This window comes from Amblyraja radiata, chromosome 5, assembly GCF_010909765.2.
Source record: "Amblyraja radiata isolate CabotCenter1 chromosome 5, sAmbRad1.1.pri, whole genome shotgun sequence".
NCBI classification, from domain to species: domain Eukaryota; kingdom Metazoa; phylum Chordata; class Chondrichthyes; order Rajiformes; family Rajidae; genus Amblyraja; species Amblyraja radiata.
The window spans coordinates 54374378-54401083 of record NC_045960.1 but is presented as its reverse complement, the minus strand read 5'-3'; the positions used below and the strand labels follow the sequence as shown (position 1 = coordinate 54401083).

At 40.6% G+C, this 26706-nt stretch overlaps 1 protein-coding gene across 11 annotated transcripts in view; it reads left to right on the top strand.

The window, feature by feature from the left end:
• The window catches only part of ptprk (protein tyrosine phosphatase receptor type K), a 575861-nt gene that overhangs the window by 281251 nt on the left and 267904 nt on the right, over nt 1-26706 (top strand). For all 11 annotated transcript variants that reach the window (XM_033021238.1, XM_033021236.1, XM_033021234.1 and 8 more), the window contains exon 7: nt 23494-23787. In XM_033021238.1, the coding sequence (XP_032877129.1) occupies nt 23494-23787 (294 nt within the window). The remainder of the gene's footprint in view (nt 1-23493; nt 23788-26706) is intronic.

Sequence of the window (26706 nt, the reverse complement as noted above, 5' to 3'; positions counted from 1 at the left end):
GATTCCTCACCCTCTGAGAAAAAATATTCTATGCACCTTAGTTTTCAATGATATCCCTAATCTTGTAACTATGCCTTTCCGTTCACAAATGTCCCAATAGTGGAACCATCTCAACATGTTATGCCTTTGTCAGGAAGTTCACTCCTCATTCTTCTAAATTCCAGCACATACAGGTCTAATTTATTTAGCTGTTCATGACAAGAAAGCCATTTAATTGTAGGAATTAGTCTAATGAATCTCTTTTGGTATGATTCCAATGCCTGCATATCCTCTCTTAAGCAGACCAAAACTGTGCACGTTACTTCAGGAAAAAGTAATTCTCTATTTTTAAACTGTAGCTCTCTTGTGATTAAGGCCAGTATACTATTACTTGGACATTGCAGTGGCATTTCTAATCGACATTAGGTAGAAATTTAGATGGCAATAAAACCCTCTTGTGATTTTTGTATTGAACTCATCCACAATGAAACGCTGTAATGGGTTTTAAATTTGTGTATAATGGAGTTGATTGTGCATGTATTTGCAAACAATTTATCCAATGGACTATTGGATCCTCATCATATTATTTGGCTACTGGATCAAGACTGTACTTAAGTTAACTTGCTATTTTGAGGTTACAGACAAAATGAAATTGTAAATTGTTTTGGTTTATTCTTGTCATGAGTACTAAGATATAGTGAAAATCTTTCTTTGTATGCTATCCATTCAAATTTTATTATACATGAGTACAGTCAAGACAAATACAACAGGAAAGTATAAGCCGGTTAGCCTGATTCAGTGTAGGATTTTAGAGTCCATTATTAAGGGTGAGGCTTCTGAGTACTTAGAACACATGATAAAATAGGCTGAAGTCAGGATGGTTTTGTGAAGGGGAGATCTTGCCTGACATATCTGTTGGATTTTTTTGAGGAAGTAAATAGCAGGATAGACAAAAGAGAGTCTGTGAATTTTGATTACTTGGATTTTCATAAGGCCTTTGATAAAGTGCCACATGCGAGGCTGCTAAAGAAATGAGAACCCATGATATTCGAGGGAAGATACTAGCATGGATAGTAGATTGGTTGAATGGCAGAAAACAAAGAGTGGTTACAAAGGAGGCTTTTTCTGGTTGGTTGTCAGTGACTAGTGGTGTTCTGCAGCGGTTGGTTTTGGGTCTTCTACTTGTCACATTGTATATTGGTTTGGACGATGGAATTGATGGCTTTGTGTCCAAGTTGTTGATATAGGGACTTGACAGAGGACTTGGATAGGTTGGGAGAGTGGCTTAAGAAGTGGCTGATGGAATATAGTGTAGCAAAGTGTGCAGTTATGCACTTTGGTAGGAGGAACAAAGGCATAAACTATTTTCTAAATGGTATTCAATATTCAGAAATCAGAGGTGCGCATGGACTGGTGCAGGATTCTCAAAAGGTTAGTTTGCAAGTTGAATCGGTATTAAGAAATGTTAGTATTCATCTTGAGAAAAAGCAGGGATGTAATATTGAGACTTTATGAGGCATTTGGAGTATTGTGAGCAGTTTTAGGTCCCATATCTGAGGAGGGATGTGTTGTGTGGAAGAGGGTCCAGAGGAGGTTTACGAGAACGATCTGGGGGATGATTGGGTTAATACATGATAGGGTTTGATGGCTTTGGGCCCGTACTCGCTGGTATTTAGAAGGTTGAGGGAGAACCTCATTGAAACTTACCAAATTATAAAAGGCCTGGATAGAGTGGATGTGGAGAGGATATTTCCACTGGTGGGATGTGTCCAGGACCAGAAGGCACAGCCTCAGAATAAAAGGAAGTGCTTTTAGAAAGAAAATGAGGAATTTATTTGGCCAGAGGGTGGCGAATCTGTGGAATTCTTTGCTACAAATGGCTGTGGAGGCCAAGTTTTGGGGTATTTTTAAAGTAGAGATTGACAGGTTCTTGATGAGTAATGGTGCCAAAGGGTATGGGGAGAAGGCAGAAGAATGGGGTTGAGAGGGAAAGATAGAAATACCATGATTGAATAGTGGGTAGGCTCGATTGGTCAAATGACCCAAATCTGCTCCTATGGCATATGAACTTACAAGAGGTAGTGCAAAGATAAAAGTACCAGAATTCTGAATATAGTGTTACAGCATTACAGTTATATAGAAAAAAAATCTAAGGTCCACAGTGAGGTAGGTTGGAAGATCAGTACTACACGCAAGCTTATGGGAGGACCAGGCAGTTGTCTCATAACATCGGGCAAATTGTTCATGAATGTGGTCTACATGCTTTGATATCTCCTGCCTGATGGAAAAAAGGAGATGAGAGAAATTACCAGAGTGAAAAACGCCTTGATTATGCTGGCTGCATTTCGAAGCAGCATAAAGATTAGATGGAGTTGTTGGTGGTGAGGCCAGACTGTGTGTTGGATTACGCTTGATCCACAACTCTGCATTTTTTTTGTACAGAGCTGTTGCCAAATCAACGTCTGGTGCATCTCAATAGAATGCTTGTAGGGTAGTGGCAGTGCATGGGGTGATCGCTGGTCGACGTAGACTTGGTGGGTGGGCCCACGGGCCTGTTTCTATGCTGTATCTCTAAAGCCTAAAGTATAGTCTAAAGACTAGTTGAGGATATACATCCATTGGCTTCCCCTCTATCCACTAAGACTACAGATGGCTGTATATTTCTCACAATGTTATCACCTCACACTTTCAACAACTTGCCAGGCACAAAACGGAAAGAATGGAAAAGGACAAAATGGACAAAATGGAAGGGAAAGGCTGACAAACGGCAAATACCACTGAAAGTGGTCCAGTGGCAAGTTATGGCTCATTAAATTTGAATGATTTTTTTCTGAGAGGGCTCAGTTTCATCTTTCCACGTTCTATCTGCTGATTAAATTCATATTTTAAGACCAGCTGCTGCTGGTTCAATTAGAAGATTAATAGAACATAAGATAATAACTAGTTCAAGAAGGCAACCCTCGCATAATATATGACAATATAAACTAATTTCAGTTACAAGATGTCGCTCTGACTTAACCTGTGACTATCTAGAGTACTTTCAAATTGTAGGATAAATAATCGTTATCAATTTCCACCTGCTCCACGTATGTGATTTTTGTCTGTCTGTCAAACTAGTATTTTGTGTATATAGGCTGATTTTTCTATTGAGTCCTGTCATTCAAAGCTAAACTTATTTTGAATAAGGAATAGGATTCTGCAGTGCTTCATTTGCTAAATTCTCTGCCAGGGTTTGCACTTCCTTTGTGAAGATCATTCCTTCCTTTCATTCTTTCATCAAATGGGACTCGAAGTGTCAGTGAGATTGAATGACCTAGACCAGGGGTGGGGAACCTTTTCATGTTGGAATGCCGCATTGTTAGCTGTAATCTAATAAGGCTCCATCCAAGACACTTCAATTAGATATACTTCAAAATGTACATTATTTTGTAAAAATCTAACTGCTATGTGCTAACGCAAGAAAATTAGATTTTTTTGTTAATTCTAAAATTAACTAACCATTTAATGACTTTGTTGTGACTGCTTTTCGTGGGAAAGCTTTTGAATATTTGGATACAACATGGAGGTAGCAGTTTCAGCTGATCTTCTAGATGGGTATCTGTCATTTGTGACCTTAAGGGCATCTAGATTTGGGTTAGGTAGGAGAATGTAGATTCGCAGCAATAAGTGGTTGAAAAGCAAGAAAGCATTTTTCGTGCATGTTGCCGAAGACGTGGGTATTCTATTGCATGTTTCCATATTTCAATCGGATCTTTCTTAGCGTCAAATAAGGCTTTTAAAATGTAATCTTCTGAAAGCTCAATCAATTCCATCTGTAGTTTTTTAGGAGCCTTCGAGACATCAACTAGGTGAGGTTGAAATGCTAATTTGAGTTTGATTATTTAGTTGAATCTTCTTTTACTCTTTGGTATTTTAAATACGTTCATTTTTAGATTAAAATAAGATAAAAATAAAAATAATAAAAGACGAACAAAAACATATCAATAAAAATTAAAGGATTTGTTCTACAAAATTTGGATTCATTCAAAAGGCCGCACTTAATGGCTTAGAAGGCCGCCCGCATGAAGCCTTAAGGCTGCAGGTTCCCTACCCCTGACCAAGACTCTTTATTTTAAAAAAAAGAGTTCTGCTGTTGATATATGAATCAAGTTTATTCCAGAAACACTACATTTATTGAGGGAAATATTTTTTGTCCTCAATGGACAATAAGAAATAAGACGGCTTTTGAATTATTATCCGAGGTTTAAAGATATTTAATTCAGCAATTACATATATGTATCTTTGGCAAGATATTGGTACACTTTATACATATCCGTGCATGCACATCTATTCCATGAAGATATGACTGATGGTTTTAATAGTATTCCACAGTCATCATCAGAGTTATTTTGTACCAAATGGTTGCATTATTATTTAGCTTCAGTAGAATTATTGTCAACAGGCAGAGCATTTTACTGCTCCCTGCTGTATTGTGCAGCAAGATTTCTCCCTTTCCAGCTCTCCCTGCTGTATTGAATATTTGCTAAGCGGGCATTGAGATGAAGCCGCATGAGCTGCTGTTCTCTGAAATGCTTCAGTTTTATGCACAGAATTTGTGAATATTATTTATGAGGGAACAATACTTGCAAATGATGAATGTGAAGTTCTGTTCTCTTCAGGGCACAATGCAGGTAGCGAGTTAATGTTGCAGATCAGTCACTTTTCATTCGAACTTAACATTTACGTCACTTTCTCCAGCCACATGAATGGAAGATCACAGAATGAGGAAAAGATGGAAATTTTTTATTTTAAAAATTCCTTTGCCAGGATGGCCTGTTAACAGTCATAATCTTCCAACTGTCTGCATGTGGGCTGTGCATAGGTATTTTCAGAGACAGTTTTGTGAATTACGATTCATTTTGTCCTACTATGTGATATATAGATGGTGTGACACTGGCGTCTGCAATGAAAAAGACTGACTGGAGGAACTAGTCTTAAGCGCCTGTCCCACTTTCACAACCTAATTGGCGACCTCTGCCGAGTTTGCCCTTGACATACTCGCAGCATGGTCGCCACATGGTCGTAGGAGGTCTTCGTAACTCTTCCTCATGCTTGTGAGTGGTCTCCGCATATACGTGGCCTCAAGTAGGTCGCGGCGTTTTTTCCAGCCTGATAAAAAATGTCCACGAGTAAAAAGAAAGTCACCATGGAAAAAAATAAATACTTTTTACTCATTGGTAGGCCGTAGATAAGTCGTAGTAGGTCGTGATGCTAGTCATAGGTAGTCGTAGATGGTCGAAGGTAGTCGAAGGTAATAGATCTGGGGTGAAAAAAAGGTCTGTAGGAAAAAAAGGTAATTTAAACAGCAGAACGTCACCTCTGTCACTCCAAGGCATGTTCATTCATAGCTGGAGAGTTTTTTTGGAGAAGAGACTTGTGTTTTAGAGATGGCACCAAAAGGCACCAGCGCAGGGGGAGGGCACGACCCTCAAAAAAACCTGCCATGCAGGTGTTGCCCACCCAGGAGAAGGAGTGGCAGGAGGTGGTGCCACAGGAGGTGATAGTGCAGGAGGAGGTAGCCCTGCATGAGAGACCCCTGGGGGAGGAGACCAGGGTGGTAGTATATGTCCCCAACACCATCCCATCCTTCACTGCCTAATTTGAAGGCAGCAAAGCAGCCCTTTCTCCTGTGTCTGACATAGCATCAGAGGCAGATGCCCCATTGGTGGTGAGGGAGGGCTGGAGGAAGGTTAACGCCCTACACCTTCACCAGGCAGCAGGAGGGGGACCTTGAGGAATGGTTCCAGCAGAATGCCATTCTGTACAAAAAGGAAAATGAGGGGTACAGGGACAGAGACATGAATGGCATGCTTTCCATCCACTGCCCCACATGTGTGCTTAAAGTTCCATCTTTTGTCAAAGCCCAGTGCCACTCTCTTCCAGTCATGTGGTGTACTGGGACAGTCCATCACATAATCTCCATTCACCCATTGAGATCTCTTCTTGTGTTTCCTCTTCACCTTTGCTCTTCCCCTTCTGCCTTTCTTAAAAGGCTGCTGAAACAAAAGGGCTACAGTAGTTATATTTTTACTACCATCCTCCAAACTAGTTCCTTCCTTGCTTGCATGGTTCAGAATGATTAAAAGAAAAACCTGGGAGGCATTTTATTGTGAGAAAAAAATGCAGACATGACATCATTTTATCAGGTGATCATTCGAGCTGTAGACATTCGTCACTGGTCACAATGATTTGCCAGAGACCAACGTACATGGTCGAAGCCAGTCTTCAACATAGTCGAAGGAGGTCGTCTTCATAGTCGAGGGAGGTCTTCTTCATAGTCGTAGGAGGTCTTCAACATTGTCTTGGAAGGTCGTAGGAGGTCGTAGGTCACCGCAACCTTGAAAAGTCGCTTAAGGTCGCCAGAGGTCGCGGTGGATGTCTTCTAAGTGAGACAGGCCCTTTACTCTGTGTCCTATTATGTGTTTGAGGAACGCTTCAAATAACTGAACACTGAGTACAGCAATTGAAAGAGAGCAGCAATAGAAGCCAATTTACAGGTCCTCCCAAGTTGATTTCCCAAAAACTGTTTGCAACCCAAAGTGGCAGTGTGGGGCAGCGGTAAAGTTTCTGCCTTACATAAGATTATAAGGTCATAAATGATATGAGCAGAATTAGGCCATTCAGCCCATCATGTCTACTTCGCCGTTCAATCATGGCTGATCTATCTCTCCCACCTAACCCCATTCTCCTGCCTTCTCGCCATAACCCCTGACACCTGTACTAATCAATTTCATAATTATGGTGCCAGAGACCCAGATTCAACAACAACAACAATCAGTTTTATTCGTCACATTGCACATAAAGTGCAAGTGAAATGAATTTGCCAGCAGCGGTACAATGAAAAAGAACACACAAAAACACATTAAAAATTTAACACAAACATCCACCACAGCATTCATCACTGTGGTGGAAGGCACAAAAATTTGGCCAGTCCAACCTGACTACGGGTGTTGTCTGTATGAAGTTTGTACATTCTCCCTGAATAGGATACTGTTGGATGATCAGCCACGGTCATATTGAATGGCGGTGCAGGCTCGAAGGGCCGAATGGCCTACTCCTGCACTTATTTTCTATGTTTCTAAACCCCCTGGGTTTTCACCGGGAGATCCGATTTCCTCCAAAACTCCAAAGATGTGCAGGAGTTGTGGCTTCTGTAAATTGTCGCTAGTGTGTAGGATAGAAATAGTGTATGGGTGATTGTTAGTCAACGTGGACTCTGTAGGCTGAAGGCCTTGTTTCCATGCTACATCTCTAAGCTAAACTAAACTTAACCGGCAAATCCATTCTGCTGATCTCGTGAACACTTTTTTGTATATATGGGCTGTACATACATCAAGCATTTATTAGCTGGTAAGGACCATACTGAATTAAGTTACGTTCATTTATTGTTCCATAATATCAGTATGGCTCTGGAATTTTGTATTAATTTTCATAAAAGTACTGTAATTCAAAATGGTTCTACATTTGTTTTGGTGCTCCATTGGGTATTTAGAATTCCTCACATCTTGATATTGCAACAACCTCCTGGCCTGTCACTATCCGTATGTATTCTGAAGGTGATGAGATACTGACTACATGTTACAGAAGTAAGCTAAAGATTCCTCTTGCCCGCCCAGGTCAACCGTATACATGGAAACTTGACTTCATGACATTCACAAAAGTTGGCTGTTGAGACTGTCTCAATGGATATGGATTGTTTTATTTTCTCAACTTGATAGAATAACAGTCTTCCTGTGGCGGCTCCCAAGGGTCGTGCCATCATACTGTTGAACCCCTCGGCACGGGAGTGGTTCAGTCCGGAGGCGGTCCTTAGCCAGAGGGTTTAAAGGCAGGGGTTTGGGTGCCATCTTTCTCTTGTTTGGTCTTCCCTACAACCGGGAGGAACATAATTAAAGGTGCCTCTCAAAACACTGGACTTCGTGCTTCCTTTTGAGACCCACGCGCCACATTCCTATCTTTCACCAGATGTTGATTTTCACATGGAGGTGGACAACATTCTGGCAGGCAGGTTTGCTAGTGCTACACGGGTGGGTTTAAATTAAATAGCGGGGGAGAGGGATTGACAAATTGGGAGTATAAGGATGGAGTTAAAGGGGAAGAGAGTACAGGAAAAGTTACAAAAGACATCCAAATTAATGGGACGCATAGTTCAAGAAGGGATAAGAGAGTAAGGTCAGGTGAAATAGGAACCAGTGTGACAGGGGAGGTGAATACCGAATTAAAAGTGTTATATATGAATGCGCGAAGTACAAGAAATAAAGTGGATGAGCTTGAGGCTGTTAGAAATTGGTAAGTATGATAGAAAAAATTGGTAGGTATGATGTGGGAATTACAGAAACATGGCTAGAAGAGGAACAGAGCTGGGAACTGAATATTCAGGGGTGTACGTTCTATCGAAAAGACAAACAGGTGGGCAGAGGGGATGAGGTGGCTCTGTTGGTAAGGAATGAAATTCAGTGCTAGGGGTGACATAGAATCAGATGTAGAGTCATTGTGGGTAGAACTGAGAAATTGTAAGGCTAAAAAGACCCTAATGGAAGTTATCTACAGGCCCCCAAACAGTAGCCCGGAGATAGGGTGCAAAGTGCATCAGGAGTAAAAATTAGCATGTAACAAAGGTAATGCTATGGTAGTTATGGGAGATTACAACATGCAGGTAGACTGGGAAAATCAGGTTGGTACTGGACCCCAAGAAAAGGAGTTTGTAGAGTGCCTCCGAGATGGATTCTTAGAGCAGCTTGTACTGGAGCCTACCAGGGAGAAGGCAATTCTGGATTTAGTGTTGAGTGGAGGACGTAGTGTACCTGGACTTTCAGAAAGCCTTTGATAAGGTCCCACACAGGACATTAGTGGGCAAAATTAGAGCACATGGTATTGGGGGTAGGGTATTGACATGGATAGAAAATTGGTTGGCAGACAGGAAACAAAGTGTAGGGATTAACGGGTCCCATTCAGAATGGCAGGCAGTGACCAGTGGGTGCCGCAAGGCTCGGTGCTGGGACTACAGCAATTTACACTATATACATTAATGATTTAGATGGAGGTATTCAAAATAACATTAGCAAATTTGCAGATGACACAAAGATGGGTGGCAGTGTGAACTGTGCAGAGGATGCTATGAGGATGCAGGGTGACTTGGACAGGTTGGGTGAGTGGGCGGATGCATGGCAGATGCAGTATAATGTGGATAAATGTGAGGTTATCTACTTTGGTGACAAGAATGGAAAGGCAGATTATTATCTGAATGGTGTCACGTTAGGAAAAGGGGAAGTGCAACGAGACATGGGTGTCCTAGTACTTCAGTCACTGAAAGTAAGCATGCAGGTACAGCAGGCAGTGAAGAAAGCTAATGGCATGTTGGCCTTCATAACGAGCGGATGACTATAGGAGCAAAGAGGTCCTTCTGCAGTTGTCAGGGCCCTGGTGAGACCACACCTGGAGTATTGTGTGCAGTTTTGGTCTCCTGATTTGAGGAAGGACATTCTTGCTATTAAGGGAGTGAAGTGTAGGTTCACGAGGTTAATTCCCAGGATGGCGGGACTGTCATATGATGAAATAATTGAGCGACTGGGTTTGTATTTACTGGAATTTAGAAGGATGAGAGGGGATCTTATAGAAGCATAGAAAATTATTAAGGGATTGGACACGCTAGATGCAGGAAACATGTTCCCGATGGGGAGAAGGCAGGAACGGGGTACTGATTGTGGATGATCATCCATGATCACATTGAATGGCAGTGCTGGCTCAAAGGGATGAATGGACTATTCCTATACCTATTGTCTATGTATCTATGTATATGTTCTGGTCTTCTGTCGAACCTTGCTACCATCAAAGTCTTTCTTAAATGGATATCAATGCTGCTCCTTGTGTTTGTAGGATCTCTAGAGCCTGTGCTACTATGGTGGACGGCATGGAATCGTGTGGCTATAGAAGTGTTTGCTTTCTTTTAATATCTGGAAGGATAAACTAAACAGCATATTCTGGGAGCACACATGTGTGGATAGTGACACAGATTTAACATTTCAAGTCAGTAGGCCTTAACTTGAGCAAGAAAAACTTGGCGATATTTATTTTAAAGCAAACGTAAGTAATTTGAGAGAGCTTTTGTGATGACAGTGGTGTAAGGACAGGTCCCTGAATTAAAGTAATTTTGCTCATTATATGAAAAATCAGTAATAGTGAGTTACATTAAATAATTTCTGCTCAATATATTAGGATGAAAAATCAGTAATAATGGGTTACATGAAGCTTATAACATCTGATTTTTATTAAAATTAATATTTGGCATTGGCTCTAATGGTTCCTAAAATAGCTTAAATTTACTTGATACATGAGGTGGATGTTGCTGGCAAGGCTAGCGTTTTTGACCAAATGCAAATCACAGTTACGAAAGTAGCGAGCCGTTCTTTTCTGCGAATTCCTTCTCGTTGAGAAACTTCTTGGGTATTTTGTATCTACATTGGTTGCTGTGGCAGGGTAGTTTCCCAGCTTTTTTGCCCTCAGCCAGTTGTTATGATACTATAGTTTAAATAATTCAATAATAAAGTGGTGAAAATTTTAATTTCTGTATGATTTTAAACACACTCCATTATTTAGATGAAAAAAAATCACTAATCAAGAGCTGTCGGTACATTTCATCATTTCACTGGGACCAGAAATTACCTGGAAATGTCAGCTGTTCACTTTTCTTTAAGCATTAACATCGTCAGGCAGATTGTCACCAAATTGTACCATCTGTTGCAGGATGATCTGCACATAACATCTGGAAAAGTAGCATAAAAGTGATTGATACCCCTGCACATATCCTTCACATAAACTATTCCTTTCAAGCCATCACAGGAAATATGTTCCTCAATCAGACAGTCTGTATTACCAGAGCACAAATTGAGAAAGAACATTTAAATTGGTATGCATTTGGAATTATCACTTGTTTTGGTCCCTTTGAATCTTTGTATTGCAGCTGGTACTTATAGGTATCAGTGGTTTTCTTGTCATTCAAATGATGTGAATGGACAGGGAGTATTTGCATTTATTAAAGATTAAATTATATCTGACTATGGTATTGTCATTGTGCATATTGAAGACTACCATCCAAAAACAACCCAATTATGTTCTCTTTCTGTGACAGTTCATGTTATGTGATGATCCATTGGGCCAAAGGAGGTCATCATCTGTTTTTACAACACACTCAGCATTAATTAAGCTTTCTATTATTGATGTTGTCTCAAGAAATGAATTCTGGCTTGCAAATTTAACTGGTTAAACGTATATACCTGTTGAGCAGTGACTAGCAGAGAAAGGAAACTCAATGCCAGCATTTATTTCAAGAGGGCTTGTATACAAATACAGGGATGTAATGTGAAGGCTCTACAAGGTGCTGGTAAGGCTGCATTTGGAATATTGTGAGCAATTTTAGGCATCATAGCTGAGGAAGGATGTGCTGGCTCTGGAGAGGGTCCAGAGGAGGTTTACAAGAATGATCCCAGGAAGGAGTAGGTTAACCTATGATGAACATCTGTTAGCACTAGGGCTGCATTCGCTGGATTTTAGAAGAATGAGGGGGGACCTCATTGAAACACATAGGATAGTGAAAGACTTGGATAGAGGAGGTGTGGGGAGAATGTTTCAACTAGTGGAAGAGTCTAGGACTAGAGGCCATAGCCTCAGAATTAAAGGATGTTCTTTTAGGAAGGAGATGAGGAGAAATGTATTTACTCAGAGGGTGGTGAATCTGTGGAATTATTTGCCACAGAATGCTGTGGGGGGCAACTCAGTAGATATTTTTTAAGGCAGAGATAGATTCTTGATTAGTACTGGTGTCAGAGGTTATGGGGAGATGGCAGGAGCATGGGGTTAAGAGGGAGAGATAGATCAGCCATGATTGAATGGCAGAGTATTGATGGGCCGAATGGCCTAATTCTACCCCTATTCCTTATGCCCTGAATTTACATCTTGGCTGCATGTGCATCATTGTATGGCCACCCACCCAAAACAGAACCAATTTCCTTTCACATATCTCTGGTTGCAACATGTTCTGTATCAGAGAACAACGGTGGCCGCATTCCTATGCTGCATCAGAATAAACCAGAGCCTACTTTTTAGCTACCAAGCTTGTATACTTTTCAATGGCATGCTGCTGCATTTTACACATCTATAATGTGTGCCTCATGACTTTAAAAAAAAATTAAAAACATGCTAATTCAATTAGGGGGTATAGAGTTGATTCCAAATTAAGTATTCCTGTAAATAAGGATGCGAATTGGTGAATTTCGCTTGATGTTTGTCATTCTTAAAATTTTCGAGTAAGAGATTACGAAATGGGGAGAATATGCTCTTTTATGAGATAATATTGAGTTCTTCCTCTTAGTAATTTTATCTCCGCATATTTTTCCCATATCTTTTTCTGTGCCATCAAAGATTTTGTTAACTTTGTCATCTTTATAAATACTGCGCAAGCAAAGTACAGCAAAAAAAGAAATCAACACAAGTTATAATTCCAATATGTTCATATTACACACCATCATTAAAATGCAACAGTTGTTGTTGTTATTTTGGCAATGGGAAATGGCTGTCTAGTGTGAATGATACACAGTTCCAATAAGTAGCATTTCCATTGGTAAAAACAAATAGCGAACAAATAGTTGCAACTGCAGAACTTATTAGTTGCTTTGTTCTTTAGTGCAAGAATCAGTTTGGAATGTCCTTGAAAGATTGTTACTATTTAATCAGAAAAATAGTAATTTATTAATTCTCTGAAGTGCTTGGATTGTAATTAATTTGCAACTGAGATCCAAATTATCTGAATAGCATGTGACCTGGTGACCAGATTTTAGAACAGATCTTGATAAATGCCGGAAGTTATATTGCAGGTGAATATCAAAGTTAAAACATAACCCTAAATATTCAGTATTTACAGATCTTGATAATTTAACATGTAAGCAATTAACTTTGTTTATAGCTATAATTGGATAGCCATGCATAGTGAGGTTTCTTATTATGTTGTTTAATAGGTTATTAATATAATTCCCATGATAGAAGCAATTAATTTTCTTATTGTCCATTGAGGATAAAATGTTACTTTGTTCGTGAACTTTGTTGCATGATACAATTTTGAAATTAATGGGTTTTTTGTACTCGGTGCAATGAAATTGTCTTTTTACTGTTACTTTGCAGTCAGGCTGCAAGATTGACTCCAGGGTTCTTTTCATCCTGTAGCACATAAGGGTAATTTCTGTTCCTTTTTTGTGGTGCATAAATCATCGATGCAAGTTGGATTTTAAATATAGTGACTGGCTATAACAGCCTTGCAATAAGCCCTGAATTAAAATGAGTGATAAAGTTCATTCCTGTCTCGTATTGTAATGGAAATCACTGTTTTATGTTAATCCAGTTGACTTGCTCTGTGAATTGTTGGTAACAGAACGGCAATTTTTTTGCTGTTATCTTACGAGCAAATAAGAATCCACATATGCGAATCATTCTGCTTTATTTAACCTGAGAAGTTGATTGATGTTTTTACTGTGAGTTGTGTTGTTCAGAAGCAATAGCAAAACCTGATTTAAGTGCTCAGGGGTCATTTTCTTGCATACCTTTCATATCAGTGCCTATTGACAGAGGAAGAATTGCATAATTAAGAAAGAAATTTAGTTGGATTATATCAATAACATTTCATATTTAAACAACTAAGTAATGCATCTCATTTCATGGAGTGAAGGGAAATTTTAAGTTTGACTGGATGGAGAATGCAGATTTTTCAGCTGAATTCTATGTGCTTCTCTGGTTTTCAAATGGAGAGAAAATTGTTTGTGAAAACATTTTATTAGACAATCCATTTTCTTTCATGGCACATAATAATCTGGTCTTGTTAATTGAGAAACTTTGAGGAGAATCCAGTTGTGAAGTAATAAACATCTTTTTAATCAAAGTTCTTTGATATTCAAGATGATATGTGACCCAAGTATGATAAATATTCTGTTATCTTTGATGTTCTTGCCTAGTTCCTTCATAGTACAAACAATGTTTTGCTAATTGAATAATGAAGTCTGGAGGTGTACCTAACCATAATCAATTATTTTGGACCAAACCACAATCTCAATCACATTTCATACTAACACAATAGACAATAGGTGCAGGAGTAGGCCATTCGGCCCTTTGAGCCAGCACCGCCATTCACAGTGATCATGGCTGATCATCCGCAATCAGTACCCCATTCCTGCCTTCTCCCTATATCCCCTTACTCTGCTACCTTTAAGAGTTCTATCTTAACACAAGCCTCATTTCCCCCACTTAGCCCTGACTGGCTCAGTGGTCGCCTGGTTCTGGTGCACTCCAACTACTTTTGCAAGGCATTGGAGTCATGGAGTGGAAAGGATAAATAGAGTCTGACTGAGTTGCAAGTGGTGGAAAGGAAGGAAGCATCGGTGGACCTTACAAATATCCTTCAGACCATTTGTGATGTCCTCTTTCTTTAGTAAGCATGGTTTCCCACCTAGTAAAGCAGATGGATCCCTCACCCATGTCTGATTTATCCTGTCTTTCTGCTCTCACTTCCCTCCACCCAGGTGGGACAAGGTTATTCCTCTCGTCTTCGCCTTTCACTCCACCAGCCTCTGCATCCAACACATCATTATCCAACATTTCTGCCACCTTCAATGTAATCCCAATGCCAGTCACACCTACCCACCCCCAACCCCTTTCTGCTTTCTGCATAGACTACTCCCTCCACAACTCTATGGTTCACTCATTCCTTCCCACCCAAACAACCCCGTCTCCAGGTACTTTCCCCTGCAGCTGCCGGAGAAGTTACACCTGCTCCTACATTTTATTCCCCTCGCATCCATCCAGGGACCCCAGCAGCCTTTTCTGATGAGACAGAGATTCAGATGCACCATCTCTAACCTCATCTACCGCATTTGGTACTCCTGATGTGGCCTCCTGTACATTGGTGAGACCATGTTTCGGCGACCGTTTCACTGAACACACACTCAGTCCGCCAAGACCTGCTGGATCTCCCTGCTTGTTAACCATTTTAGCCCCCAGTCTCATTCCCATCCCGAACTTTCTGTCCTGAGCCTCCTTGTTGTTACAGCGAGGCCACACGCAAACGAAAGGAACAGCATTGCATATTCTGCTTGGTTGCTTACACCCAATGAACATTGAATTCTCCAATTGATTTCCTATCTGATAAATGGCAACATTTTAAATGTAATCTTTTGGGAAGTAATTTAGAACATCCTTAATAAGTGGAAAGGTGATGCATTAGGAGGCCCTTTTTTTCATGCATATATGATTCTGAAGTAGGTCCTGGAAGCCAATAGATATTTTGTATTGCCCATGGTTCAATATAATAGTGTTGTTGCATCACTTAAAAATAGCTGAGCTATTTAAATGACCGTTTAAGCAAACCGATCACGTGATAATTAGATCATCGAGCACAACAAATTGAATTGACGACCGTGGTCTGCATTTCATTTTCATTTATGTTGAACTCAGTTACAGTGGATCCTCATTAATTGCAGTTGGGTCATTTGATTAGTTGACTATATGTTTAAAAAGTGAACTGCTTCTTAAAATTCTGAGCACATTCCCTGTATATTGTTGATTATCAATGCTGCATTTGGGAAGTTGCATGCTGCTTTTCCATCTTGTTTGAATTCAATTGTTCCATTAAAATCTGGTGAAATTGGTAATTTGTAAGAATTCTGAGAATGCTTTCAGTTATTTCATTCACAGGTAGTAAAGTGTTGTTCAGTAAGTGCTGGTAAAACATTTTATCATATAATGGATTGCTGGTACTATATTTCCACCTTCGAAAACTTGTCAAAAGCCATGGAAGGCAGAAACATTATAATAAACAATTTGCCTTTAATGAGGCTTGGAAATTGGTAAAACGGAAAGGTTTCATGCAACTGTCAACTGTTAATAGTGCAGCTGTCCAAAAAAGGTCATTTTGAATGCCTTATGTAAATGTCTTTTAGTTTTTGTTCATTTATTAAATTTACCTGGATTAAATGTACTACATGACATTTAACAGTTACTGAAAAAGCGTTTTGATTAAATACTCTTTATATTGTGTCCATTCAAATAATTTGCTGACTGTCTTCAATGCTGAGTAAGTGGCAGCTTCCTATTGAAACTTAACTGCCATGTTATGGGAGAGTCTAGGACTAGAGGTCATAGCCTCAGAATTAAAGGACGTTCTTTTAGGGAGGAGATGAGGAGAAATCTCTTTAGTCAGAAGGTGGTGAATATGTAGAATTCTTTGCCACAGAAGGCTGTGGAGGCCGTCAGTAGATATTTTTAAGGCAGCGATAGATAGATTCTTGATTAGTACAGGTGTCAGAGATTATTGGGATGATCAGCCAGGATTGAATGGTGGAGTAGACTTGATGGGCTGAATGGCCTAATCCTACTCCTATTCCTTATGACATTATTACCATCCTGCACCTTTTTGTGATGTGAAAGGAAATATGAACATATGGGGAAATGTTTATGGCTTTGGGGACAAATATACATACTCCACACAGACAGCAAGGTCAGGATTGAACTCGGGACTCTGGCACTATGAAGCAGCAGCTCTGCGAGTTGTGCCACAGCCATCCAGTATTTTTACTTTTTGTTCTCAATTATTTTATAACTGGGGAAGTACTTTTCTGCATTCATGGTGACTTTTTTAACAATTTTGTTGCATAAGCTGGAGAACAATTTTCATCCATGGCTTTTGCTCCAAATCAGATTTAAAAAAATTATTCCATGCATTTACATGATTACTGCTGAGGGACTTGTTCCACTATTGTTAGCACTTTCTAAAACCTTAGCATTCACCTTGGCAGCCCAAGCTGTGAGTATAGGAAAGATATTTGTTCAGGCTGTGGCCAACTGGGTAAGATAATTTCCATGTAAGATAATTTGTAATTTTAATATTGTACTTTATTGAAACGGAATCGGAATCTTACATTTGTAAGATTGTTAACATCAGGTTACTTCTATCTTGAATATGAAAATATTGTTTGCCTCCGTAAATGAAATACATTTCTCAGCAATTAGTTATGTGGATTGGAAATAATGAGCTGCGTTCAAATATTTATTAGGTCATCTTGATTCAGATTTTGAACAGTGCTGACCTTAATTCACAACCCTCGCCATTGCAATTCTATTATAATGACTAGACTAAGTGGGACCCGTTCCCCCAACGTAATATTCCACCACTCACCCATAGCCCCTAACTGGACAGGTGGGGGGGGGGGGGGGGGGGTGTTGTGGGGGCAGGGAGGCTGTGGGGGTTGGGGGGTGTGGGATGTGGGGGGGGGGTGGGGGCCAGGGGGTTGTGGGTGTGGGGGGGGGTGTGGGCGGGGGGTTGGGGGGTATGGGGTTGGGTGTGTGGGGGGAAAGGGTGTTGTGGGGACAGGGGGTTGTGGGGGCAGAGGGGTGGGCGAGGGGTGTGTGGGCGGCAGAGTGTGTGGGAGGGGGTGGAAGGTGTGTGTGGTTGTGGGGTGTGTGTGTGGATGTGTGTGGGTGGGGGGTATATGTGGGCGGGGGGTGTGGGCAGGGGGCCTTGTGGGGGGAGTTGTGGAGGAGAGAGGTGTGTGGGCGAGGGGGGAGTGAGCTCGGTGAAAAGATGGGGGAAAAGCCATGGGGGAGAGGGGGGCATCATGATGGGGGAGGATCCAGCATGGGGGAACCAGAGGGGTACTGGCTGGAATTGGCGGTGCGATGGGGACTCACAAGGGGCGCTGGTCATTGGTCATTATCCTCTGCCGGAATCAGAGTCTCCGCTTTCCGTTTGGCGACATCGGCGACATCTCCGACTCCAGGCTGGTCTGGGTTGGGTCTCCGACGCTAGGCTGCTTGGGGATGGGATGATTGGGGCTGCTTCGGGTCCCTCCGAAAGTCTGCTTGGAAACCTCCACCGGCCATCCTCAGCTCCAGTAAAGACGCAATGTCGCAGTAAGGGGCGGACCTTCCCGGGGAGTGACAGGGGAAGAGAATAATCCATGCGGCGCTGACTGGCAGGAGAAGAGATCGATCTGCGCACGCGCGGTTTTTAAGATTTTTAAACCTCGCTTACTTGAACGAAACTTATGCACTCGCAGCACAGGAGAACGGTGAGTGAACTTGCGCAAAATCGTAGCGCTATTGCAAACTGTTTTTGCGCAAATAGAAAGACCACCAAACCAGAAGATAACAAGATCAGAGTTTTAGTTATGTATAGATAGATGACTGGCTTTGAGCTATTTTCAGGAAAATCTTACAAAATTTATTCAAATCTATTTTTGTTTATGCGTAGAGCTGCTTTTTAAAGCAGGTGCTAATATTGCACATGATTAAATTAAAGTAATATGCAATTAATAATAATATGTTTTAACAGTTTATAAACATCATTGCAATTTCAATACAATTCTGATCATTCCACTGCAAAGGACTCAGTTGCTTTTGTTCCTTGAGCAATAATTGATGTTGTTGAGCTCTGCTGAGAGAAAAAAAGTGCCGTAGAGAAATGAGGAAAAAATTCAAGGAATTGCTTGAAGTCTCTTTGAGAAAATATAACATCCTCACTGACTCCTGGGAATCCCAGCCAATGACCACACAAAGTGAAAAAGGGGTATTCGGGGTGGAATTGAGAACCTTGAGTCCATGCATTGGTGGCACACAAGCTATGGGGTAAGGGGTGGAAGGGGCATACCACCTCAAACTACCCACATAGCTGGCTGGTCTGGCAGAACCTGTCCCATCTGTGGAAGTGCATTGTCACCACATTGGTTCTGCAGACATCTCAGAAATAAAAGTATGGAGTTAAGTAGTTAATCCTCAAGTGGCGATCTAAGAAGGAGAAAGAGGAGAGGAATATTGGACTGTAATGTGAAGAGAATTAGTGTTGGTATTCTTTGTGGATAGCTTTAAATTTCTGCCATTTACACCACAGTAAATTACTGTAATTACCACTGTTTTATCCGAAGGCACTGATTTTTTTAATTTACCCTTAAAATAATCCAAATTCAGTTATACAATTCCGATGCTCTTAAACTGTAGGCATCTTCTGCAATAGAAATGGACAAAATATCAAAAAGACAAAGTGCTGGAATAACAAAGCAAGTCAGGCATATCGCTGGAGAACATGGATAAGTAACGTTTCGGGTCAAGACCCTTCTTCAGACCATCTGAAGAACGGTCTCGACCCAAAACATCACCTATCCATGTTCTCCAGAGATGTTGCCTGACTCGCTGAATTACTCCAGCACTTTGTGTCTCATCGTTTGTAAGCCAGCATCTGCAGTTTCTTATTTTTACCTTTTACCTTTTGGTCAAAAGATCAATTTTGTTCCAACCCTTCATAATATTTTGGTTAAACAAGGCACATGGTGCTGGAATAACTCAGCAGGCCAGTTAGCATCTGTGGAGTAAATGGATAGTTGACAGTTTGGGCAATTAACCTCGATCTAAGAACAGTTTGTCGGATGCATGCCATACAACAACAGTGATGAGTATGTAGTTACATTAAGGCCAGAATGTAAAGGCTGAGTATCTAAAGACACTTGTAAAACTACTAGAAAACTATAGGCAAGTGTCCTGCAATTAATGTATTCTACTTGGTTTATTATTGTCATGGGTACGAAGATACATTAAAACTTTTGTTTCTTTAGCTATCCAAGCAGATCATTACCATACAAGTGCAACCAAAGCACACGTTAGTACAACAGGTAGTACAAATAGAGCTTAAAATATGGTTTTACTAAATGTGACAGAAAAAAGGTGCGAGGGTCGCTAAAAGGTACATTTGAAGATTCAGAATACATCTTATTCATATGAGAGATTCATTCAAGTCTGATACCAGCGCTGTTGAAGCTAGACAAAGATTGAAGGTTAATGAGAGTCAACACGATAGTGTCCAAATTCAATGCAGATCCAGACATTATCGGCAGCATTTTTTGTCAAGATTGCTGAAAGAGAAGTATTCTAGGGTACTGTCAGTATTCATGTGAAGCAAACCCTGAGAATAATGAAATCTAAAAGTAATCTTTGAGTATGTTAGAGGTTAGATGAAAATTCAAAAACTCCAAATGCTAGAAATATGGAGCAGAAATGCCGGAGCCAGTCAATAGGTCTGGGTGCTTCCGTGGAAGGAGAAATGGTTAACATTTCAGGTCAAAGGAGTCAAAGGATGGAGAATGAATTTTGGCTTTGTAAGAGCAAGAAGAAGGTATGATAAAGTTAGCAATAAAGGGAAGAGATGTTGGGAAACTGATGTTGGGAAATGTGTAAACTGAAGCAATAAATAAAAAAGAAAGTTTGCTCTTTTTAACAACAAAATTCATGAAATTATCATATCCTGAAGTCACTTGAGGTATAGTGGAGTTTACTTTTGTTCTCCTGTAGAAATAGGTTTAGACAATAGACAATAGATGCAGGAGTAGGCCATTCAGCCCTTTGTGCCAGCACCACCATTCACTGTGATCATGGCTGATCATCCACAATCAGTACCCTGTTCCTGCCTTCTCACCATATCCCTTGACTCCACTATCTTTAAGAGCTCTATCTAACTCTCTCTTGAAAGCATCTAGAGAATCAGCCTCCACTGCCTTCTGAGACAGAGAATTCCACAGATTCACAACTCTCGGGGTGAAAACGTTTTTTCTCACCTCTCCCAGATCTCGTTGTACTTTCCCTTTTCCTAACTTGACACAATTCAGATAATAATCTGCCCTCCTGTTCTTGCCACCAAAGTGGATAACCTCACATTTATCCACATTAAACTGCATCTGCCATGCATCTGCCCACTCACCCAACCTGTCCAAGTCACCCTGCATTCTCATAGCATCCTCTTCACACTGCCACCCAGCTTTGTGTCATCTGCAAATTTCCCCTTCGTAAATCCATACTGACTCGGACCGATCCTGTTACTGCTATCCAAATGTGCCGCTATTTCATCTTTTATAATTGACTCCTGCATCTTCCCCACCACCGATGTCAGGCTAACTGGTCTATAATTCCCTGTTTAGGTCTATTATTGTCATATGTATTGATGTACAGGGCTTTATTTTGCATGCTATCCAAACAGATCAGGTACGCTATGCATCAATACAATCAAGTCAAACTCAAGTGCAATAGATAGAACAAAGTGCAAGGCACAGCTCACAGAAGTCAATTTGCTTTGGGTAACTAATTCAAGATTGCTATTGCCATGGATTTTGATCAATGATCAATTGATTTTATAATGCATTTGAGTGGAATTCCAAAGTATTTAAAACTATGCAAATAAAATAAGTGGACAAGGTATCTTTGAAAAGCAAAAGAAAACGACAGATCCTGGCAACCTGAAATAAAAACTAAAAATGCTGGAAGTGCTCAGTTAGTTAAGCAGCTTCATTTGGATATGTGAGTGAAGAAACAGCAAGAGGAGTTTAATTCGAACACATGTAATATGTTACACCTTACACATTAGTGAAATGTATATGGTAAATGGCAGGACCCTTGACTGTATTTCTGCAAGATGGAGCGTGAGATGCAGGCCATAGCTCAGTGAAAGTGGCAACACAAGTACACAGATTGGTAAATAAGCATTTGACTTTCTTGCCTTTATTGGGTGGAGCACTGAGTATAAATGTTGGCAGCTTTGTAAAGCTTTGTGTAGAGTAGACCATGTTTGGAATATTGTATGCCATTCTGGTTATCACAATACAAGGAAAGATGTGGAGGCTTTGGAGACGATATAGAAGAGGTTTAACAGGATGTTCAAGTTCAAGTGAGTTTATTGTCATGTGTCCCTGTATAGGACAATGAAATTCTTGCTTTGATTAGAGAGCTGTAGCTATAAAAAGAGGTTGGAGAAATTAGAAAAACTATGACATGCATGGTTAGAGTGGATAGTGGACCTTTTTCCTAGGGTGGGGATGTCAAGTACCAAAGGCTGCTGGTTGCGGGTAATAGGGAAAAAGTTTAAAGGAGATTTGCGAGGCAAACGCAAGTGATAGGTGCCTGGAACATGCTGCCAGGAATGCCAGGTGGAGCTGAAATAGTAATGCTGTTTAAGAAGTATATAGACAGATACATAAACAGGCCAGAATGGAGGGATATGGATCATGTTCCGGCACATGGGATTGGTTTAAATCGATATCATCGTCAGCACTAACATCATATTCCTATCCGGTACTATTCTTTGTTTTATGTTCTTTCTGTGGAAAGTAAATAGGGGTAATATTTCTACTCTGACCATTCATCGGAACTATGAAAAGATAGAAATCAAACATGGTTAAAAGAGAAAAAGTGAAAATGGAGACCAAGCAAAACCATAGTGAAAGTATCCATATACCAGAAAGGTGCTGCCAGCTTAAAAATATAGTCTTGTTCTTCTTCTTCTTGCGTATGGCATGCATAGCCCAAAGTTATAGGACAACTTGTTCTATTTGATCTTATTTGATTGCGCACGCCGGGTTGATTGCATTCGTCGAAACAGGGCGGACCACGTGAAGGTTGCAATCTTCCACCCCAAAAGATAGTAATGGCTTGTAAATTGCAAATCATCTCTCTGGACAAAATGATTTAGTTTAGTTTATTGTTGTCACATGTACCGAGGTACAGTGAAAAGCTTTTTGTAGTGTGTCAGGGAAAAGACTATACATGATTACAGGATAAAGGGAATAACGTTTAGTCCAGTGAAGTCCAATTATAGATAGTCCGAGGGACTTCAGTGAGGTGGATGGGAGGTCAGGACCGCTCTCTAGTTAATGATCGGATGGTTCAGTTGATAACAGCTGGGAAAGAACTGCCCCTGAATCTGGAGGTATGCTTTTTCACACTTCTGTACCTCTTACCTGATGGGTGTGAAGAGATGAGGGAGTGACCGAACAAGAATAAAGGGAGAAGTGGGGGGATTCATAATAAAGTTGGATATCATGATATTCCAGCCCTGGAATTGTTGGGAATGTGAAATTTAAAAAATGCCCGAAATGTCCATCAGGCCAGGCAGCATCTGTGCGGGGCAATAATTTTGAGAAAGTATTACTGTTTGATGACTCTTCAACACATCTGGTCAAACTGGATTATCTGAATTCAGTGATGAGTCCTGGCCTCTACAATGTGTCATCTTTGAGGGTCATATGTTTTTCCCTGAGGTGCCGCAGGACTACAATGGAACATTGCAAGAGCCCAAATGTGGAGATCAGTCTGGGATAGAGAGAACTGGTATCCTCAAGTCACCTTTATGGTTTAACAGGAGTTCGACTAAGTTGTCACCCAATTTGCATTTGGTTTCCCAGTGTAGAGGAGACCACATTTTGCTGACAGATGTTTTAAACATTTTGAATCCAGAAATACAATTCCTAATTTAAACAATATTTGCATTGATCCAAATACTTGGGTTTTAACTCTTCTGAGTCCTGTTGCCTGTCTTTCAAATAACAACCATCAATTACATCAATGTTAGTTAATAGTAGAAGTTGAAGATGAATATTAATTGCTTTCATTTTTTTCCTCATATAGAGCCACCCATGCCAATTGCACCGCCCCAGCTCATTGGCTTTGGCCCAACGTACCTGCTAATCCAGCTTAATGCAAACTCAATCATTGGCAATGGTCCCATCATTCTGAAAGAAGTGGAATATTCCATGACCAGTGGATCTTGGACAGAAATCCATGCTGTAAACGCAGCAAATTACAAGCTCTGGCACTTGGATCCAGACACGGAATATGAAATCAAAGTCTTGCTGACACGGCCAGGTACAGGAGGAACAGGGCTACCGGGTCCCTCACTCATCACCAGAACCAAATGTGCAGGTCAGTGCAATGCAATTTCTAGCCACATAACATTAATCCCACGGTGTTTCTTTTGAAATTAGTGGCAGGACTGAAGAGTCCAATTCACAATTAAGGTCAATGCTGAAATTGTTATGAATATTTATACTGACCCGCTAAGTTACTCCAGCTTTTTGTGTCCATCTGATAAATTGATAGTTCCACTTAATCATGTTCATTTAATCATGCCACTCACCAACTTGAGGAATAAACATCTGGTTAAGAAAACATGAAAAGAGCAGTTAAGTAATTTGGGGATATGCAAACAGGTAAGTTAACAATGCTTTGTATTGATGCGGCAAAAGGTTCTCTTCATGTCTGTGCATATTGATTGCTTTATTAACTGCACTGAAAACCTTTGACTTCAGCTCTTCTCACCACATCTAAGCATTCAGTGGTAAAGTTACATTCATTTACATAAATAAGATTCCAGACCCTCACCCTTCCCTAAATCTGGCACCGTTTATTTGCTCCTTTTCACAGTGATCAGTACTCAATATTCTTACTAAATTGATTTATTGGTTTATATTGCTTCACTGGTATTTCATTTAAAGAGTCCAATGCCTTTCACCTCTATTATCTAATTGTTATTTTATTGTTAATGCAGTTGCTTTCATTCCTTTTAAATACACAGTTTTCATCCCCCCCTCACCTCTCCAATAAACATACTCTTCCAATTAGTTACTTCCTTGAATATCAGAAAAATGATCTCCACACCTCCATTCACCTTTCCTCTTTCCTGCACGAAGCACTGTTAAGAGCCTGTCCCACTTTACGCGATTTTTTCAGTGACTTGCTGGTACCTGTCATAGGTCGCCGGAAATTTTGTGGGGTGACGCCTAATTGGTCGTGAGTAGTCGCCCAAAGAGTCGTACCTTTTTCTGGTCGTTGAAAAAAATCGCATGAGTGGGACAGGCCCTTTAAATCCATATTTGGAGTCTTCAAGTCTTCAAGCTTTGATGCTTTAATTCTGAGCCTTTGTTTTTCAGCATTTTTTATTAAAAAAACTTGAAGCAGCAATGCTTTCATTTCCCTGAATAAAGAGGAATATTTACCTCCATTTGAAATTTTGTTGATCCAAATAGTGTGTCGTCATAATTTTAATTTCATTCTTCAGCCTTCATAATTTTGTTGAGAAATTTAATTATTGACATTATTCCTATAACAAAATGTCATGTTGAGCAAACATGTCCTTTATCCCTGCTTCACCTCTGTCAAAATACCCGTAGTTATGGTGTGAACTATTGGATAATTTGTTGTTTACTCGTGGCTCTGAGGGGGTCGTGGAATATAGAAAGGTAACACCACAGGAGCAGCTCCTTACGCCTGCAATGTCTGAGTTGTTAAGATATACTAATATCATCTGCCTGCATAAGACCCACATCCCTCCACTCTCTGCATATCCATGTGCCCAGCAAAAGCCTCTTAAGCACCACTATCGTATTTGCCACCACCACCACCCCTGGCAGCACATTCTGAGTGCCCCATAAATCTCCTTTAAAATTGGCCCCTTACACTTGACTACATTTGTTAATGAAATCAAGTGCTCTCTCCCTGTGATAAACATGGAATCTTGTTTTGAGATTAATTGCTGATTATTTTCAAAAATATTTTTTTTTAAAGTGTTTCATTTCCTGCATTTTTTTTTTGTTTTAAACCTTCTTACTTCAAAAGTCATGGTATATTGTTGAGCTTTACGATTGGGGCGTGGGTTTAGAGCGCAAATTTGGATTTGGAATGCTGCAAATATTTTAACCAATGCCTTGTTGTTGCCTGCCCTAATTGAACTACTTTAATTGAACGTGATTTTGACTACGACCAATACAGTATGTGGTTTTAATTTATCTGTGAAGTGTTGTTTATTTGCTCATTTGTCAGCGACAGAAGATCTAATTTTACATTCCGTTGATGTATAAAGTCTGCACAGAATTAATTTGCTGAAAGGTAACCTGGATACAACACAACAACATTGTTTAGATGAATAAAGTCTTCTCAGCTCCCCATTGCCATACCTTAGGTCCTCTAATTCTTCCTGTCTCTGACATAACTGCACGTTCAGGGACTGCAAATCCACTCACTGTTTTACAGGCTATTCCTGCCATTCATTTGTAGCTTTTCTGATATAATAATAATAATAATAATAATAATAATAATAATATATATTTTATTGTCATTGCACGTCAGTGCAACGAGATTTAGTGTGCAGCTCCACTGATGTACAAGAAAGGTAAATAAATACAATACATAAATAAACAAGCTGAATTGATTGACGTGACCATCTGAGGGAGACTGTCCAAAGGGGGTGGGTGTGGGGGCACTCATTAGGGCCGGTTCAGAGCCGCTATAGCTCTTGGGATGAAACTGTTCCTGAGTCTGGAGGTTCGGGCGTAGAAGGCCTTGTAACGTCTGCCGGAGGGAAGTAGTTGAAACAGACCGTGGCAGGGGTGTGATGAGTCCTTATGGATGCTGAGGGCCTTCCTGAGGCACCGCGTGTGGTAGATGCCCTCCAAGGCTGGTAGCTCTGTCCCGATGATCCTCTGCGCTCTGTTGACGATGCGCTGAAGAGCTCTCCTCTCCGCCTCCGTGCAGCTGAGATACCACACAGAGATGCCATACGTTAGTATGCTCTCTGTGGTGCAGCGGTAGAACGTTGTCAGCAGCTGTTGGGGCAGACCAGTCTTTTTTAATGTCCTCAGGAAGAACAGTCGTTGCTGTGTCTTCTTGACCAGCGCGGCGGTGTTTGTGGACCATGTGAGGTCTTCTGAAATGTGAGTGCCCAGAAACTTAAAGCTGGACACTCTCTCCACACTTTCCCCATAAATGGAGATTGGGGCGTATTCTCCAGAATGGGACCTCCTGAAGTCAATAATCAGCTCCTTGGTCTTGGAGGTGTTTAGTGCC